We start from the raw sequence: 20667 nt of genomic DNA, 5'->3' as shown, positions 1-20667 counted from the left end.
TGCCCCGTCACGTGACTCGCTCGGCCCTCCCAGCCGCCCTTTCCTCAAGCCGACAACTCCTCCGACTCAGAACGAGCCTGTAGCGCGCACGCGCGAGCGTCGCCAGGCCCATTGTTTTGCCCCCGCCTCCGACCGAGGCCTTGGACGCGCTCTCGCGTAGGAGATCCGGGGGCCGGCGTCGAAGCTTGACAAGAGGCCTGCGGGAGCGCGCCCGCCCGAACGTAAACACGGTGCGTCCCTCGGCGGGCAGGGCGGGGCCTAGGCGAGGGGAGAGTCGGCGCATGCGCAGTCTCCTGACGGGTTTGAAATGGCTTCAGCTCTGGCGGCGACCCGGCTCAGGTGAACGTCCGGTCCGGGGGTCGGGGACTGGCGGGCTACGCAGGGCCGGGCCGGAGCCCGGGCGCCTCGGGGCCGGAAGGTGGCCGCGGCCCGCAGGCCTCCGGACGGCCGCAGGGCCCGGCCGCGGCCCGGGGCGCGATGGCGGGAGGGAGGCGGCCCCTTTTGTGCCGGGCGGCGGGCGGCGGGCGCAGGCCCAGCCTCCCTCGGGCCTCCCCTTGGGCCTCCGGGCGGGGGGCTGCGCCGGAGCCTTGGGCCCGGGGTGGGGAGCGGGCTGGGGCGGTTCCGGGGCCGGCCGGCCGAGGCCGCTGACCTCCCCTCCCCTCCCCCACCGGCCCTCGTGGGCAGAGCCGACCGCCCGGGGCGGCGCTTGGAGATCCCGGAGGCGCCTCCGCCCGCGCGGGCCCCAGGGGGCTGCGGCTCGGACCCCGGCCCGCCCCAGAGGGGGCCCGGCCCCCGCCTTGAACTTGGGGGTCGGGGTGGGGAGACGCCGCCCTGCAGCCATCCCTGCCCGAGCCTGGGCGTCTGGGGGCCCTCCGGCCCCTCCCGCTGTGGCCCCCGCTATTGGGCGGAGAGGACAGCAAACTGTTTCAGGCTGAATGCTCCCCCTCCTCTCCCCGAGAGCCGGAGCCTCACTGGCCTGCGGGAGAGGCCGGCGGGGCTTCCCTGCCCACCCCGGGCGCCGGCCGGGTGGTCTTCATCTCCTGCTGGGTGGGCCCGAGTGTTGGGGGCGTTATCAGTAACTGTCTGCTCGCATCCCCTCTTCGATACTAGGTGATTTTGTGACCCGGGGTAACCCCTGGGTGCCCTCGTGCCAACCCAGAGCCCTCTAAGTCTTGCTTATCGGAGAAAATTCCCCACGCAGGACATTCTCGTCCTCCATCCCAAGATTCTTGTGTTGTATTTGATAACAAATAGTGTATTTTCATTTCACTTGCCGTTGGAAGTCTTCTCTTAAAAATTGTAGAGCTCCACAGATCTCCCAAGATGCCCAAGACTACCCCAGGCCCCCCAACTTGGGGAGTGATTGTCCTTTTCTCCATCAGTAGATTGATGGAAATTTAAAACGAGGTTTGTTTGTTATTTTTCCATAATAGAACACTGCTGTAGAAGAAAACCAGCCAGAGGTTTTTGTCTTACACCATGGCTCAGTTTGGAGGACAGAAGAATCCACCATGGGCTACTCAGTTTACTGCCACTGCAGTTTCACAGCCAGGTCAGTGGACAAACCCTCTTTCTTTTCGTATTTAAGGGTCATGTTATTTCAGTTATACAAAGAGGCTGCCTGCTAATTTGTTGGAAAACGTTAGGATTTTCCTTACACCTAAGTGGCAAATTGCCTTCAATATATAAGCAGATAAGCAACTCGAGTCTAGCCAGACCTTTTTGGAATGTTTAAAATGCTGAGAGTTAGTTTGTTAGAATGGGACTTTGACAACAGCTCTAAGCAAATAAGTGACCAGCTCTCATTCTCTAAAATATTTGAGTGAATTTGTATGTCTTTGTAGACCATTTTATGATAGATGTAGCATTTAACTTTCACTTGATCTGGCATTAAAAGATGCTCATATATTCAAATACTCTTTAAAAGCAATTATGTAAGAATGACTTGCTCATTTAGGCTTTATATTTTTTTCAGAGTGATAATAGGTTTGAGTTCTACATAAATATAGTGGGAAAAATTTTTTTCCTGTGTAAGACTGTAACAATTTAGACCTTAATCTTAACAGCTGATTGACGTGAATATAAAATTGTGATCAGGAACAAGATAAATCTTTATGAAACTCGTAACCCTTTTGGAATTTATATATGTGGATTTCAGTGTCATTCTCTTCCCTTCATGTAGGAACAGTTCTTTTGCCTTTCTTTAGCCTTATCAGTGAGATCTCAAGTCTTTTATTCTTTATCTCAAGTTCTGAGAAATCATTTTGGCATTTTTCAGTTGGAGATCTGGTACTAGAATATATTAGCAAACTGGATGTTACATTAAAGAACTTTCCTCTAAGGCATTAGAAAAGGAGCTGTCCAATTCTTCTGTCTGAGTACTTGAGCCTTTGGCAGATTTTCAGGTTGCCCTATTTGAAAACTTTCAATTCTTACTTCATTGCTAGCCTCAAATCTGTTTTTGTCAATTTGCACTTGATAGAAAATATCAGAAACCTAATTTTAGGTTAGTTCCAGAGTGACTGAGCATGAGTCAGGCTCTAGTCTCAGCAATTATCTTTTGCTTGAGCTGTTTTAAAATTAGAATGAAATAAGCACCTAGAGTTCATTGTCATGAAGATCATCGTAAGTCTTTTCTGTAGGGAATGGAGAACTTTAAGTTGAGTATTTCTTTTCAGTTAATGTTAGAGGAGATTTGTAACAAATGAATAGTGAATAACTTTCATACAGATACTAGCCTTTGGCACCAGTAACACGTTATTATATCTTTAATTCTGGCCCAAGTAATTTTCATAAATATTAATTACAGTAAGAAAAATGGCTTTTCTTGGGCTTCTCTTCAGTTTCACAAGTTTATTAGGCCCCCCAAACTGTTCTTTGACAGCCTAACAGTATCATGTCATACATTTTCTGTACATAGCTACATTCAAGTAACTACTAAAACCAGGTCTGTTTATATGCTCTTAACAAAGAACCTTAACGTAACAGATATACCACTTAACATTCATATTGTTTTTTAATGACTTGTATTAATTCCATTCCCTTCTGAATGAGAGATGGTGTTGCTCTGTTAAATATGGGAAGAGGAGAAACCCTGATTTATGAACTTGTCAAACACAGCCAGCCACCATTGAGCAGAGTTCTACCAGCTGCGCTCTTGGCTTCAGTGGAAGTTGGGATTCCAAATGTTAATGGGATTTGTCCTAGTAGTGTGCATGCTTATGCACAGAATTGTGCATTAATTCTTTAATAATGTTCTTATAGCTTTCTTTGGGTGTATTATTAACCAGAAATATTTGATACCAAAAAAGTCATCAAAAATTTTTATTGCTTTGTTACTAACACATACTGTTTAAATTAAGACAGCAGGTTTCTTCATTATGATTTACCACAGTTTTCAGCCTAAAAAATGCAGCAACAAGTTTTTACATAGAACTATTTAATGTTAGTTTACATAAAATATTCTTTAATTTCAGGGAACAGCATTCTTGGCAACTTTTTTAAAAAATTGTCCTCATATGGACTTCCTTTTTTTGACATCATTGTCTCTTAGGGATTGATGTAGAGTCAAACTAATTTCATTTTTAGATATATTTTAAATGAAACACTGACAAGAATTATCTTTCACCTCTGGTCTGAGAGGAGAACAGTAGCCATATGGCATCTAATTTATTACATTTTCATGTTAAAGTTTCAAAAACCTATTCCATAAGAGGGGTTATAATCAAGGAAACTTTGTTTTGTAGTATAGTGTTTGTAGTTTGTCAGAGAGAAAAAAAAACTGTTAAATTACCATGCCAAGAGTTTCAGGCAGGTACTGGTGTTGTCACTTGTCTTTTGTGTGTCAAAGTCAGAAGACAGATTTAGTGTTCAAACCACTAAAATGAACCTTTACTTGGATGAAGTTCAACTTGAATGAATCTTTTTTCTTTTTCTTTTCCTTGTATATGTTTTAATGTGCTCTGGTAAGTAGGGTCATGTGTAGTGATCATAAAACAGTTTGTTCAGTTTGTCTGTTTTGCTAACTAAATTTCCCAAAAAGATTGGTGTTTTCTTTTTATTGTTTATGTTAATAAATTGTTTGTTAGCAGCAATATAAAAATTGTATAATTATATGTCCTAATGAATATTTTAGAATATATCCCAAATGTTTTAGTAAATACATAGATATTTTATCAACTTGATGTCTTTATTTAGAATTTTTTTTTCATTCCCATGCCTTTTTTCTCTATCATAGGGTCAGGTGTCATCTAGCACTTATTAAGCTCTCCAGGAATTGTGGCAGGGACACAAAGAAGTGTGTGTGGGGGGGAGTCCTTTGCTCAAAGAACTCAAAGTCTAATGGGGGAGCCAGCATACAAACATCTATGTATAGACAAGGTATATATGGGGTAAAAGCAGGGGGGGATCTCAGAGGGAAGGCTCTGAGATTAATGAGGGAAAGGGAAAAGCTTCCTGCAGAAGGTGGGACTTAAAGGAAGCCAGGGAACCTCGGAGGTGGAGAAGAGGAAGAAGAACATGACAGACACAGAGGACCTGTGCAGGGAGCAGCCAGGAGGTCGAGGGCACTGGGTCACAGAGTGTGTGCAGGGCAGGAAAGGGGAGGAAGGCTGAGAGCTGGGAAAGGGCCTGGAGACAAAGGGCTCTGAAGACCAAACAGATGATTTTATGTTGGATCCTGGAAGCAAAAGGGAGCTGCTGGAACTGATCGAATTTGGGGGGAAATGCATTGTAAGATCAGTTTTACAGCTACCTGGAGGATGGATTGGAGAGAGGAAACCAACCATAAGACTATTGTACTTTGGGCCTGCACCAGGGTGGTGGCTGTGTCAGAGGAGAGAGGGATACAGGAGCTGGGATGACTGGACAAAGGCTGAAACAACAAGAGCTGATATCTAATTGGAAAATAGAGGGTGGGGTGGGATTGAGGAATGGGGATGGGGGATGAGAGACAGACCCCTGTCCTGTGGAAAATAGAGGGTGGGGTGAGATTGAGGAATCAGGATGGGGGAATGAGAGACAGACCCCTGTCCTGTGGAAAATAGAGGGTGGGGTGAGATTGAGGAATTGGGATGGGGGAATGAGAGACAGACCCCTGTCCTGTGGGAAATAGAGGGTGGGGTGAGATTGAAGAATCAGGATGGGGGATGAGAGACAGACCCCTGTCCTGTGGGACATCGTGGTTAGCAGACTTGACCTGGAAGTGTATCTGGCAAAGGAGACTGAAGAAGGAACAAGTCAAATAAGTAGTAGGGGAACCAGGAGACAATGGTGTCCTGAAAAGCTAGAGCCCAGAGGTCAGGAAGGACGAGGATCTAGAAATGACATTAGATTCTCCAGTTAAGAGGTCATTTATGTCTTTGGAGAGAGGTTGGAAGCCCCACAAGAGTTGAGAGTGGGGGAAAGGAGGTGCAGGCCCCTGTTGCATACTGTCTTCGGTGACATTTAGTAGGATAAGGTCTGGACCTGGGCTTTCATCCATGAAGAAGCTCCCTCCTCTAGTGCAGATCAGCAGCTTCTCTACAGCAGAATCTTAGACAGTGGCTGTAAGTGGCCTTGGGAGGAGGTGACTTGGTCTCTAGTCATACCACCAGCACATGGATGAAGGTTGGATTGGTTCTAAAGCTGGCTTCCTCTTAAGGTTTGATTGGGATTGAACATAATTTTAAGGTTGTTTTTGTCTCTTCCTTCTCTTTTGTCCTTTATGTTTGGTCCATTGCCAAGTTTGGCCTTTTATCTGAAACATCTCTACCGCATTCCTTGGGAAAGTATAATGCTGTGAAAATAGTTTTGGACTTGGCATCAAAGAGCCGAGTGTGAATCCTGTCTCAACACTAATTATGCATAGTGGGTGACTAAGGATAAGTCACATTACTTCTTAGGAACCGCTAAATGGGAATAGTAATCCCCAAGGATAGATGAGATATTATGTTTGTCAGACCTTACAGTGCTAGATAAGTGGCACCTGTGATGAATTAGGTCTTTTCTGGACCTGCTGTCAGTACCCTTAGCTTTGCCTTTATCACACTTATTCTTGTATTTCCTAGGTAGTTTACCTTTTTTTTCCATCTAGCCCCTCTCAAAATGATAGTGCTGCTAATTCTTCTTCCCAGCTTTCATTGTTCCTGTTTAAGAGCCTTTGCTGGCTTTCTCATGTTTACTATGTAAAGTCCAGACTCTTGTGCCTGAATTTCATGACTTCCATGTCCTGTTGGTCTCTGCAGCGTACATTTACATTACATCTAAGACAAGTTGGCCTTCTCATTGTACAATTCTACACTATTCTGAGTTTTCTTTGACTTAAGACATTTCCTTTGAGGAAAAAGGAGCTAGTGAAAGGAAGACTTTGTTCCAAACACTGTTCTCTATATTTCTCCCTCGGCAGGATACCCTCTTTTTGTGGTTTTGGTTCTCACCTCTATATGAATGAATAATGCATACCTGCGCCCCCCACTCAGTCTATGTCACTGCTTCTAAAGGTGTCACCCTATATCTCACTTCCCTTTCATAGCCAGATTCCTTTAAAACAAACAAAAAAAGGATTTTCTCAACTTCTTCCCTTGACTTCCCCTTCAGGCCATTCACTAGGAGTTCTCTCTTCTCTCTTCATCTCATCATTCATATCTTTCCCAATGTCTCCTCCTTCACCCCCATCTCACATGAAGATGTGGCCAAGATCTTGCCAAGATAGATGCTTCTACAATTGCCCATCATCCCATTCCATCTTCTCTAATGGATTGTCTCTCTAATTTTCAGTCTCTACCTGTATATTATCTCCTTCCCTATTGGCTACAAACCCACCAGTATCCTGTGTCTTTTTTTTTTTAGTCTAGGTAATTGGAAATAAGTGACTTGCTCAGGGTCACGCAGCTAGTAGGTGGCAAGTGTCTGAAGCCGGATTTCAATTCAAGTTCTCCTGACTCCAGAGCCCATGCTCAATCCACTGCGCCACCTCACTTCCCCTCTTGTGTCTTTAAAAAAATTCATTTGATTCTACCGTCTCTGCTAACTTTCATCTTCTTTCTCAGCTCTCTTGTGAAACTCTTTGAGAAAGCCTTCTACAATCAGTTCCTCTATTTCCTCTCCTTTCATTCACTTCTTACCTCTTTGTAGTTGACTTCAAACTTCATCACTCACCTGAAACTGCTTTCTCCCAAGATTAGTGATTTCTTACGCAATCTGTTGCCTTTTCTCAGTCCTCAGTCCTTGACCTTTGCAGCATTTGTCACTGTTGACCAGCCACTTAGATACTGTCTCTTTAGATTTTCTTGACAATGCTCTCCTTTACTTTTTCTGCTCACTTTCCTTTCTGTCTGTTCTGGTTCATCATTTAGCACTTGATTGGACTTGTGCCCTAAGACTCTGTCCTTGGCCCTCTTCAAGTCTCTCTACTCCACCTGATTCCTTGATCCCATTAACTCCCTAGAGTTTAATTATTATCTTTAGGGATAACTCCCAGATCTGTATAGCCACCCCTAAGCTCATCACTCATCACCTAGTAGACATTTCAAACTGCATGTTCTGTAGACATCTCAAACTCAGCATGTCCAAAAACTTTGCTCAATTCTTCCCTCTTCCACACAGCCATATTTCTCTCAGGGGCACCACCATCCAGATTTGCAGCCTTAGTGTTATCCTAAACTCCTCATTAATCTCCCCCCATATTCACTCAGTTCTCAGAATCTCAATTCTGCCATCACATCTCTGCCATTCATCCCCTTCTCAATACTCTCATGGCCACCGCCCTACCTCCAAGCCCTTACTACTTCTTAACTGCACTTCTCCCCTTCCAGTCTCTCCTCACTCAGTCCCTCCACACAACTGCCAATGTGATTCTCTTTAGGCACAAGTCTAATTATGTCATTTTTCTCCTCTGCCAACTCCAGGAACTCCCTACCTGCTGCTCTTCTGCTTGGCACTCAGGCTCTTCACCACCTGCCTCCAACCTACCTTTCCAGCCTTGATAATCTGTTACTTCACTTTGTGCATCCTGCAGCCCTCCTTGTTGATGCTTGCACCCAGTTCCCCATCTCCTGCCTTGTAACTAGAATGCCCTTTAATGTCCATTGTCCCCAAACTACTTTGTATTTCTTTTACATATGTTCTGCAGATAGTTATAGAAGTGTGTGTGGACTCCTTGAGGGGAGTGGCATTATTTTTTGGTCTTAATGGTTACAGTGCCTGGCACTCAGTCAATACTTAATGATTGGCTTTTTGACTCATTGAATTCTGTTTACTTCATTCTGGTTTTTAAGTTGTCAACTACATGGGCATTATTGTCTACCTGCTTCTCTAATCTATTCTCATTCAAGGTGTTTGGGTTTCATTTTTATTCTTATTTGACCTTGTTGCTTGTATCCATTCTTAGAGTCTTTTTGGACAGTCTGTTCTTTTTTCTAAAGTTTTAGTTGTGATTATTTCAGAGTTCTTGCTTTCCTATGATTTTATCTTGAGATTGTTTTCATCCCTGAGATTCTGGCGTAGATTTGTTTGTTTGCTTCCATCTACTGCCTTGTTCTTCAGTTAGGACTTTGTCCCGGGGCCAGGTTCTGCCCCTTCCTGTACTGTCATATGGGATGGGTAAGCCCATGTGTCGCCTCCTGGTGGAGTCCTAGAGCTGGACAGTGTTGTACCCAACCTAGATTCTGCGCATTGTTCCCCTATAATCTGTGGGTGGGAAGCTACTAGGATCCCCCTGCTTTCCTCCATGGACCTTGCCTGGGGCCAGCTGAATATAACATTGGTACCACACTCTACCTGCTGCCAGTCTTCAGCTTCCATCTACGTCATGGGGCTTCCAGACAAGTTATACTGGCAGTCATGTACCAGGGATCCTTAACTCAGGATTTGAACTCTGATTCTAACTCCTACTCTGTTGACTTCAGTCCAGTCTCCTTAAAGAATTTCCTGACCCACATTGAATGGATTCTGCCAGGTTTTCCTTTGTCATCACCCACATGGATAGCCTCACCTGTAGGCTTTGGTTTGGGCCTTCACTCCTACAACCACTCTACCAGAGTTGGGCCTGGTTTTAGGTTGATGTCCCAGCATGTCCCTAGACCTTCAGGCAAGTTGTCCTTGGCCCAGTGTCCTTTTTTCTCTCTCCTCCTGTAATACCTGGACTACTGAAGCAGCCCTTGCTTCCATTCTTTTCCATTTCCTCATGCTACCCTTTATGGGATGGAGGAGCTCTTTGGTTTTAAAATTTTTATGGTGTTCTTTGTGTGTTAATTTTTAATAGACCTTCCTCAGGCAGACTGGGCCTGCCCAGAACCTTGCACATTGCCGTCATAACCGAAGTGGCAGCTGACTGGTAATGCTTTTTCTCTTCAGTGCCTTCCACTGGTCTCCTATGAAAGCTCTGCCACCCTCCAGAGTTCAGTTGGAAGGCCATCTCCTCAGGCCCTGGTTTCTCTAGTCAGATGTGGTGGATAGTTTTTGTAAGACCACCTTGTGCAGCACGAAATAAGTACTTATTAAAGGTGCCATTAATTGAAGTGAACTGACCAAACTCTCCCCCTGAGCCTCTAGAGCACTTTGAAGGCTCTTGTACTTCCTGTCCTAGTCTGCCTTGAGGTGCATGTAGTCTTGGCTTTCATCGACTGTTTGAAGGTAGACCCCTTACTCATCTTTATGTTCACATCAAGGTTTAGCATAGAAACCTAAGACTTTGTAGGCACATAGCCAATGGGTTCCTGACGCCCTTTATGTCACCTTTGTTTATACACTTTTCCCTTTTTTCCCCAGCCCAGAATACCCCTAATCTCTACACACACAGGTTTTACTAATCTTGCAAGGCCCCAAACCTCCACAGAGTTTTTCCTTACCCATCTTTAAACTCCTGTTATATATACAGGATCATAGAATTTAGAGCTAAGAGTCCTTAGCTGTCACCTGATTCATCTTATTTTCTGTTTGGGGAACCCAAGTTTCAGAGAGATGGTGGCTTGGCCAGAGGTCACTGAGCTTTTAAATAACAGCCACCTTTCAAACTGGGACTGCAAATCTACTATACCACGCTGCCTTATATTTAATGCTACTTAACTGTTTAGTTCTTTATTGTTAATATGCATGCTGTTGCTTCTTCAGCAAGATCATAAATTAAGAACCCTTTGGGGGCAGACATCAGTTATAACATTGGTATCAATGATGAATGCAGCTAGATTGCAGAGTAGATAAGCATGCTAGGCTTGATGTCAGGAAGACCTGAGTTCAAATTTGGCCTTCAGTACGTACTAGCTGTGTGACCTTGGACCAGTCACTTCTGTCTGCCTCAGTTTCCTTAACTGTGAAATGGGGATCATAATAGCACCTACCTTTTGAAGGCTTATTGTAAAGATGAAATGAAACAAAGATCGTAAAGTGCTTATCCCAGTGCCTGGCACATAATAGGAACTTAATAAATGCTTATTCCTTTCCTGTTCCACTTAACCCCTTGTCTGCTTCAATTTTCTCAGCTGCAAAATAGGGATAATCATAGTGCCTATCTCACTGGGTTGTAGTGAGAATTAAATGAGATTTTTTTTTTTTTAAGCAATTGGGGTTAAGTAACTTGCTCAAGGTTACCCGGCCAGTTATTTCTGGGTGTGGTGCTGAGTGTCTGAGCCCGGGATTCGATCTCCAGGTCGTCCCAACACTGGAACCGGTGCTCTTACTCGCTGAGCCACCTGGCCGCCCCATGAGATCGTATTTGTAAAGTGCTGAGCAAAGCCGAGCACAGAGTAGGAGCTTAATAAATGTTTGTTTCCTTCCTTCTGTCCATCCTAATCACTGGGGCCCGGCCACCCGGGCTTAGTCTGCAGTTTCCTTTCCTGCTTTTTTACCTTTGTTGATGCTCTTCCCTAATTTTCTCCTTCACCCACCCTTCTCCTGTTGCATATGTCTTTCAGATTCTCAAATGCCACTTCTTCGTTGTTACCTCCCGGCCCCCTAAGTTGGCATAGAGCATATTGCATCTCTTTGTGTGCTTGGGTATTATTTTGGACCATAATCCTTGAGTGGAGGTCAGTTTCTATGCCTGCTGGATTATATCTCCCCTGAGGGCAGGGACCACACATCTTTTCTAAACTTGTTATTAACACAATAGCATGTAGCTAAGTGGCACTTGATGAAGATTGGTTGAGTTGAAATTGGATTCTCATGAGTAGAGAGAATCCAAAAACACAAATTGAATCCTTAAGTTTTACCAGGAGATGGTGGGAGAGAAGCAGGGAGGCCTGGGTGGCTGAGGCACTCCTGAGACAGTGACCTGGCAGAGGCCTCCCCAGAGATGATTTAAGCTTCCAGGGTGAAACAGGATCAGTACTTCATAGCAAAAATGCACTAGCATACTAGATGACTTGGTATTTTTCAGTAGACTTATTATAATCAACAAACATTTATTAAGTACTTTCTCTGGGCCAGGTAGGCACCAGGGATACAAGAAATAAAAAACCTGCCCTCAAGAAGCTTATTCTCTTAGAGGAGACAGCACATACAATTTGTACATACACGCATATAAATGTCTACATAAATACTCATGTACAAAATAAATACAAGACAGGTTTTATGGAAGAAGACATTGGCAACTTGGAAGATCAGAAAAAGCTTCCTGGAAAAGGTGGTCCTTGTGCCAAGCTTGGAAGTGAACCAGGTGGAGGCAAGGTGGAAGAATGCTTGAAGAGGTAGCCAGTTAGAAGGTCATGGGAGCAGGTGATGGTGTCATTTGGGTGCCTACCAGAAGGTCATTGTGAATGGATGCTAAAGTGGACACAGGATAGTAAGAGGTAATAAACTGGGAGGCTAGGTTGGAGCTAGGTGGGAAGGGCTTTAAAGGGCCAAGGAGTTTGTAAATGATTCCTGAGGCACCAGGAAGGCACCGAAGAGGGAAGTGTAAGACTTCTTGGAAAATCATTTCAGTCGCCTGGAAGTTGGGATGAGGGAAGGGGGCAGATCAAGTGAGAGAATGTGTAGAGTGCTTTGCAATCTCTGAAAACTGTATGAATGCTAGCAGCAAGAAGCTCATTCGCAGGAAGATGCTATTGCAGCAGTTCAGGTGACAGTTATACATTTGCATATAGAGTTAAAAATTACAAAGAACTGATTGTTCTGTGACAAGATTATCTTGTGGCACTAGATAGGTGATTTGGGAATTGTCTCAGAATTGTTCTCCGGAGCTGTCAGTATATACAAAAAGGACAAGAGTGACCACTTTGAGTCTTGGGCTAGGGGTCTGGGTAAGGAAGAAGAAAAAAATTTCTTTCCTTCATGATCTTCAAGGTTATCTCCCTTAAACTTCTTTATTCTCTTCTCATCTTTTTTTCTTCCTCAGCCTATAAGCCCAGAAGTTATCTAACTGCCCTAGGTTAAAAAGTATTTGATTTCTCAGCAGCCACCTCTTTTCTGGCTCCTGAATGGCAGAGTGGTATTTTCTAGGTCTTCAGAAAACTGTTAACATATACAGGCATTCCTTGGAGATATTGTAGGTTTGGCTCCAGGCTATCATAATAAAGGGAGTCACAAATTTTTTGATTTACCAGTGCATATAAAAGTTATGTTTATACCATATTGTAGCCTGTTAAGTGTAGAATAGTATTATGTCTAAAAACACAATGTTTATATCTTAATTAAAAAATAACTTTATTGCTAAAAAATGCTAATCATCATCTGAGCCTTCAGAGAATTGTAATCTTTTTTTCTGGTGATGAGTCTTTCTTCAGTGTTGACTGCTACTGACTGATCAGACTGATTACAGCCTTGTTGAAGGCTGGGGAGACTCTGACAGTTTCTTAAGACAACAATGAAGTTTGCCTCATTGATTGACTCTTCCTTTTAAGACTTCTATGTAGCGTATGGTGCTCTTTCATAGCATTGTCCCCACAGTAGAACTTCTTTCATAATTGGAGTCAGTCCTCAAACCCTGCCACTGCTTTGCCAACTGATTTTATGTAATATTCTTCAATATTGTTGTATCTCAGAGAATAGGGAGGCCCGAGGAGAGGGAGAAGGATGGGGAATGGTTAGTTGGTGGAGCAGTCATAACACAATATTTACGGGTTAAGTTTGTGGTCTTATATAAGTGCAGGTTGTGGCGCCCCAAAACAGTTACAATAGTAGCATCAAAGGTCACTGATCACAGTTCACCATAACAGATATAAAAATAATGGGAAAGTGTGAAATGTTGTGAGAATTGCCAAAATGTGACACAAAGACATGATGTGAGCACACATGCTGTTGGCAAAATAGTACAATCAGTACAAACTGTCCAAATTACAGTTCTACTGACATTCCTGCAGCCTCTAGTTGACATGGTGTGTTAATGTGTTTGCTCATGACCTCAGATCCTTGAGGCAGTAGTAGTGTGAAAAAGCAGGGTTCTGGCTTTTTTGAAAGAAAGTCCCCTGCTTTTCTGTGGGCTCTTCTGATTAGATGAATGGAAAAGTTTTCAACTCCAGCTTGACATGTGGGCTTTCTTGTATGGGGGGCAGGTCTGAATATTGACTTAGAAAACCACATGAGCATCATCTGTGTTCTATTGTATTTTTATTTATTTTGTTAAATATTTCCCAATTATATTTTAATCTGGTTAGACTGAGGAGTGTTGCAGCCTGCAATGCTTGCATGTTTGACAGCCCCATTCTTGTGTATCTGTCATTTTAGTGTGGAAAATACATTCAGTGCAGATCATAATCCATGTGCAACTTCTCTCATAAATGTCCTTTGACAAATCTTCGTAAAAAATCCACTCAGTGCTTACTAGAGGCCTTCTCTTGATTCCTTGATATCTTAAGGATACCAAGTAGCACTTGGACTGTTCACTTATTGTGTCTTGCTACATGATTGTCCTCCTGCCTTTTTTGGTCCTTTGTAATATTTTTTTTTGTCATTTATCATGGTGCAAATCATAATTGGTCGTATGTATGTCCATACCTGTGTCCACCTACCATATATGCCTTTCTACTGACCTTTGAGTCATTAAGGTCATGGAATTTGCTATATTATATTGGAAATAGTGATTATTTTAATTATTTTGAGACTTTAGTTATTGGCAGTAGAAGAAACCCATCCTTCAGAATGATCATCACCCTAGTTTTAAAAAAATAAAGTACTTAGGTACACAAGCAATAGACATGTTATAGTAGGCAGAATAGAGCATGCCCTTTAATTAAAGACTTTCTCCTTTTGTGTTTGCCTATTGCACTGGTTTTGAATATTTGCTAATGCATTTGAGTTCACAGCATAACTTTGTATGGACAAATGTGAAACAGTAGTAATTCAAGAAAAATTAATGTTCCCAAGTACAGATCATGTCAGTGACTTAACAGGATTTTTACTGACCCAGTCTCTAACCTGAGAATGATGAAGCAGCAGGCCAGAGACAAAGAGCCAGTAATCAGGTAGCCTTTTAATTAATTAGTTTCATTAGAAGGAACATATTGCAAATTGGGAATTCTCCTAAACAGAATTCTACCTCACTGAAGTGAAGACAGAGATTTTATACGTAAATCACAATGGGAAGAGAGGGGGGAAGGTGGATTACAGACAGTCATTTCCCAGGGCCAACATGGTTTCCCATTACAAACTCACAGGTGGAAGACGATACAACAATTCTGGTCTCCTGTGGTAGCAATATTGCTAAAGTCTTTGGGGGTTGTTAGTTGGTGGGTCACAGGAACACAGTTCTGTGAAGGCAACAGATTCTACAGTCTTCGATTTTCTTCACTTCAGGTACGCAGGCATAAGAATGATGTGATTGTGAGCATTGTCAATGTTTGATCTATCATTTCAAGAGGCATTGTGACTTGACTCACAAGAGAGGCTAATATGAAAAATCTAATCTATTAGTATATTCATTACATATATTTATCTTTTCTAAAAATTATAATCCCCTTTATGCTGTTAAGGGGCTGTTTCAGTGGTTCACCTGCAAGATCCTGACATGTTCTCTCTTCATATTAATTGCATTTCTCTTTGACGTAAAACTAGGGCCTCTAGGAATTTTATATGTATCTAGAACAGACAAATGGAGGAAATACTGATAACAGTAGCTAAATGAAGTTGAAAAAATACTATCTCAGGGTGGCCAGGTAGCACAGCGAGTAAGAGCACTGGCTCCAGTGTTGGGATGACCTGGGGATCGAATCTGGGCTCAGACACTTAGCACCCACCCAGAAACACCTGGCCGTGTAACCTTGAGCAAGTTACTTAACCCTGATTGCTTTAAAAAAAAATACTATCTCACTCCAGCATTTGATTAACTGTGATCTCATCATATGGTTATTCCTTTCAATTGATTTGCTTTCCTCCAACTGATGCAAATCACAACTCATCCATGCCTGTCTATTTTATGTGACTCTTGTCCATGCCCTTCCATAAGTTTAGCACAGTGGTCCACCCAACATGTTGGGGCCTTTTTTGCTTTTTCAAGAACATCAGTGGAGTACAAGGGCTGTCTGTAAGTTATCCCTTGTTCACATCATGTAACCAGTTTTCATTTATAGCAAGAATGTCAAGTTTGATATGATATGTCTACTGTCATTAAACAATAACCTTGTACTTAGAATGCTGATGGCCAATGTCTAAAACAATGGTGTCAAACTCACAGAGTAACAGGGGCCACCAAACTGTACCTAAAGATCCATACAGGTTACATGTTGACTTAGAAGACAGCGCATTTTATATATTTCTTTTTTTTATTAATGTATCAGCATATTAAAATCAGATAGGGACTACATTTTTTGAGTATTTAATTTTTCCCCTAATTACATGTAAAAACAATTTTTGACACTTATTTTTTAAAATTTAGAGTTCTAAATTCTCTCCTTTCCTCCCTCTGTGTCCTCCTCCCTAAGATGGTAAGCAATTTGGCATAGATTATACTTGTACAGTCATGCAAAACATATAAGAATTTTATTTTAACCAGGTCATGCTTGGGAATGTTGTGGGCCATTTGTTTGACACCTCTAGTCTAAAAACCATGTGATTCTTAGCACCCTCCGCCCCCTTTCCCAACACTTGGCCCCCGACACTGTAGTGGAAAGAGGACAAACAGGACATTTGAGGCTCTGGACATGATTCCATGTTCCCTTTTCTACTTTATTACAGATTTCCCCCTTCATACTCTCTACTATGAAGTCCATACAAACTGGCCTCTTTGCTGTTGCTAACACTTGATATTCTGTCTCACGCCTTGGTGCCCTTGCACGCTACCCTGGCTGTCCCCTGTGCCTGGAGCACACACTACCCAATTAGAACACTGAATCCTTGGTTTCCTTTGAGACTCAACTCAGTCACCATCTCCTACATGAAGCTTTTCCTGGTCCCCTTGGTTACTAGTGCCTTTCTCCCCAAGGTTATCTTGTAGCAGTTTTATATATCCATGTATGTGTCCCTGCTTTTCACCAATAGAATGTAACCTCTTCAAGAGTATTTTTTTTTTTTTGGTCCTTGCATTCCCAGAGCTTTCACAGTGCCTAGCTTGTTTAATAATGCTTGTTGATTGATTAGTTGGATAATATTTGAGTGCCAAGCTGTACCTCCCAGCCCCCTTACACTGGCCTTTTCTTGAGTCTTATGGGAGACATAGACATTCTGTCCTAAGCTGCCATCCACCTCGTTCTTAGAGTGAAAGCAGAATGAGAAGGGAATGGACAGTGAAATCAAAGTTTAAAAGCCATTGCATTCTCACAGTCTTGAGCTTGGTTTGTCTTGTATTCTCCCTTTGCTCTTGTATTTAATCCTTCTGTCCAAAAGATAAAATTAAAAATCCCTCCGAACAATTCTGCTCAGAAGTGCAGCAGCAAGCCATCTTAAAAATTCTTTTTATCTTTCATTCCACATCAAAGAGGTCAGTTGGAATTTATGAGCATTTCAAATAGGATTTGCCTACTTTCTGACATGAAAAAGCAACTCTTCAGCAACTGTTGTAAGTTGTGTAAATTTATAACCAGTTTTCAAAGGTCTGGCGATCCTAATCTCAGAAGGGCTCAATGAGATTGTGAAATTTCTTGAATGATTTGTGTTTGTTTTCTATATAGAACATCATCAAAACATGATGCTTGCCCCCTGAGGCCATCACCATGGTAGTTGTGAAATATTTCCTCTTATATTCTTTAAGCTGATTACTTCATTTATCAGTTGTATGCATTTAATAGCCTTGCACAAAAATTTACATTGCTTTGTAATTCCTTTTTTTTGGGGGGGTTCTTCATCCTGCCTTCTGCCTTTTTATTTCAAGGTAATCTCCGATTTTAACATCTCCTAACATTATAAATATTAAATACATTAATCTGTCACTCTAAGTGGAAAGTCAGCAAAACACAAAAACAAAACTCTAGACCAGGGTGGGCAACCTGCAACCTTGAGGCCACATGTGGCCTTCTAAGGTCCTCAAGTGTGGCCCTTTGAGTGATTACAAACTTCACAGAACAAATCCCATCCCTGCAGACACTAGGTGATCCATTTTACTTTTCATTCTTCCTATAGCAGAGTACTAAAATCTTTAAAATTTGTTGTTATTTTAAGTTATGCTGATATACGTATTTTATACTCATGTTATACTTGCCATAAGTAAAATAGAAATAGTTAAGAATTCTCTTCGGTGGAAGTGGAAGGCTTTTTTCAGTAGTGCTTCCAGACCATACTAGATGAAAAGTGTTTGAAGATTTAAGCAGTAAGTACAAGTTAATAAAAGCAGTATAGACTTTGTCTTTCACATTCTTTCCTTGTAACAAATGTCATTCTAGGCATTTGGCCTGAGTTATGGGGCTTTCTGAGTTGTGGGTTGATTGTGGGACATCTTACATTCAGTGGGCTCAAATGTTCCATGTCTTGGTTTAATACAAAGCAGTGCATTCATAATCATTGGGGACCTTGAATCATTGCTTTTTGAATCCCTAGATTCAGGTTTTAGTTTACCAGCTCATGATGAGTAGCCATGAGCCTCAGTAGCCACCATTCCCCATGCTTACATCATCTGAGACCTTTCAGCTTACAGAATTCTTCACCAAAACTCCTCTGGTAGGAGGAGCTGAACCCCCTAGGAAAGTTCCTAGGTGGGAGATAAATCATCTGACTTCATTTTGTTTTCTTAGCTGCTTTGGGAGTTCAGCAGCCGTCATTACTTGGAGCGTCCCCTACCATCTACACTCAACAGACAGCCCTGGCAGCAGCGGGCCTTACTACACCCACTCCCGCCAACTATCAGCTCACTCAGACTGCAGCCTTGCAGCAACAAGCAGCAGCTGCTGCCGCAGCCTTGCAGCAGGTACCCCTTCAGCACTTAATGTAGTTGCTTTAGAATGTCAAATGCCCTCTTGAGTCTCCAAAGAAAATCTGAGCGAGGAAAGAAGAGGCATTTACACATTCAGATATGGTTTTAATGTTCTTAGATGGGGCTAGATCACCTGTGTGATGATTTAAATAAAATTCAGAAATGAGTTTTTAGCAAAACGATATTTTGGTTATTCAAACCCATGTGGAATTTCCTTAATACATCAATAATCACCATTTTCTTCATTTTAGCAGTGAGACGTGAATATTTACAGTTTCTTTAAATGTAATTCTTACTGTATGTAAAGTCTTCTCAAAGTTAAACTTCTGAATGCTGCTTTGAACAATGTTGTTTGTTTTTCATTCTTTTTTTCAGCAATATTCACAGCCTCAGCAGGCCCTATATAGTGTGCAGCAACAGGTTGGTTCCTTTTTTCTTAAAAATATACATACTTGACTTTTTAAAGAGACCTGTGTATTTTGAAAATTGATATATTTGCATTTTAACTTTACCCCTCTGGGCTCACCTGTAAAATGAGGGAATTGAATGTCTTCTGTGACCTTTTCCATGATCCTAAGAGTTTGCAAGTCTTTGGGGGGTGATTAGAGGGTGGGGAGTGAACAAAATATATTATAAGGTGACATTATGGGGAAATTTTATTATTTTAGTCAAATGAAGTTATGGGCCAGATTAACTTTCAGAAGTAAGGTAAGATTTATCCTGGGAAATACCCATGGACAAATTTCATTACTGTTAGAAAAAAACTAAATTTGATGCTTAGTATACATTCCCCCTGCCCTTCCAGTTAAATTCAGGGGTGCAAACCATTTCTACAAAGTGACTGTTCCTATCTTGCCCTGGGTTCAGTTCCTGTTTGTGGTAGGTGAGCGCCAGCCTCTGTCCCACCACTTTATGCCTTGTTCACATCCTAGCGACTCTAAGCTGTTGTCATGTACGAGGCTGCATGGTTCTCCATAATTCTGGCATAGTCTGTTCTTGAGTATTTTCAGTGTACAGATAAAGTAACCTGAATTCAGAGCTCTAGGGGACTACATTTTCACAAGCAGTGGAATGAGTAAAGTTTGGAAAATACTTAACATGCATCTCATTGGAGACCCATGAGAATCCATTGTGCTTCAAGTATTAACACACCCATGTTACAGATGAGGAAATGGGCTCAGTGAGGTTAAATGGTCACTCGGGCAGTGTCAGAGGTGAGAGTTGAGCCTAGTGCTGCTTCCTTCAAGTCCACCATGTACTATCTGTGCTACACTGCATCAGACTGGGGTGAGGAGTGATGCTAAGGGACTGATTTAGTGAATAGTATTAAGTAAGAACAGCAAAATGGAGTCCATAGGAATATAAGATCATGAGGGAGGTGTTGTGTGTGTGTGGGTGGGTGGGTGTGGGTGCGTGCACATATGCACACATAATAGTTTCTAAGAAGTAACGGGTTGTTTGTGACTGGAGTGGAAATGAAAGTTTATATATCACTAACATTTGATATATCTGTGTGCCACTATACATATATTATAACTGATTCACTCACTTTTTCCCCCTATTTTTAGTTGCAGCAACCTCAGCAGACCTTGTTAACACAGGTTAGTTTTAACTTCATTCTCTCTTCATTCAGAGGTCAAAATGATGAATAGAGGAGCTTTTGTTTTCTTTCCATACTTACACAAATAGATGATGGATAATGTCCATTATACTAGAAAAAGAAATATGTCATCTCATTACTTAATGTTTTTTGGTCATCAGAATCTTTTTAGTCTAATTCTAACAATAAAAAAAGAGGACCTAGATTGATTTCATTTTTGCATGGAGATACCGAGATTAATTCTTTTAAGCTTCTTTTGGACAAGGAGTTGAGATGTAATAGATTGCATTTATAGTTTGTATGTCAGTTGTATTTTAAAGGGATGCAAGTTGAAAACCCAGTAACATCTAGCATAGAGCTAACATACAGTAGACAAGCTTCGTGTTTTTTAATGTGCTCAAGCTGCTTAGAATTGAGATGATTCCAGATTAAAGGGCAAAAATCAAATAACATTACTTCGACAAGGGAATTTTGATATCCGCATTTCCAACAGACTTATACACTTTATTTCCCAGTGCATGATAGTCCCAGTGGAAGTGATCCTTCACATATGACTCCTGCCCCCTTACTACCTCCAGCTTAAATCTCTCTACTTTACCTTCTTTTGCAGGTCATGGGGAATATTTTAGGGCTTTCAGTCTTCATCTGGTGGAGATTACAAATCTAGCAGTGTGTACCAGACTAGAAATTGTCCTCTCATCCAAAGAGATGCATTCACTGGGGCTTGTCTCCACCAGACCTCTACTCCACAAAACCACATTTGCCCTAAGTTGGGAGATGGAGAATAGCTGTATTTGGGAACCTCATTGCGTTTCTT

The 20667-nt window shown here is 42.2% G+C and overlaps 1 protein-coding gene across 1 annotated transcript in view; it reads left to right on the top strand.

Annotated features, from left to right (window-relative positions):
• Positions 1-223: 223 nt before the first annotated feature.
• Positions 224-20667, top strand: part of CCAR1 (cell division cycle and apoptosis regulator 1) — a 52247-nt gene continuing 31803 nt past the window's right edge. The window contains exons 1-5 of the mRNA XM_069071476.1: positions 224-339; positions 1434-1552; positions 18072-18244; positions 18626-18670; positions 19819-19851. Coding sequence (XP_068927577.1) covers positions 1480-1552; positions 18072-18244; positions 18626-18670; positions 19819-19851 — 324 coding nt within the window. The 5' untranslated portion in view covers positions 224-339; positions 1434-1479. The remainder of the gene's footprint in view (positions 340-1433; positions 1553-18071; positions 18245-18625; positions 18671-19818; positions 19852-20667) is intronic.

The sequence above is a fragment of the Petaurus breviceps genome, unplaced genomic scaffold (genome assembly GCF_028583685.1).
Source record: "Petaurus breviceps papuanus isolate PSGF00001 unplaced genomic scaffold, PetGlider_PUasm1.0 90825, whole genome shotgun sequence".
NCBI lineage: Eukaryota > Metazoa > Chordata > Mammalia > Diprotodontia > Petauridae > Petaurus > Petaurus breviceps.
The sequence above is the reverse complement of the archived record's forward strand: the minus strand, read 5'-3'. Positions and strand labels throughout refer to the sequence as shown.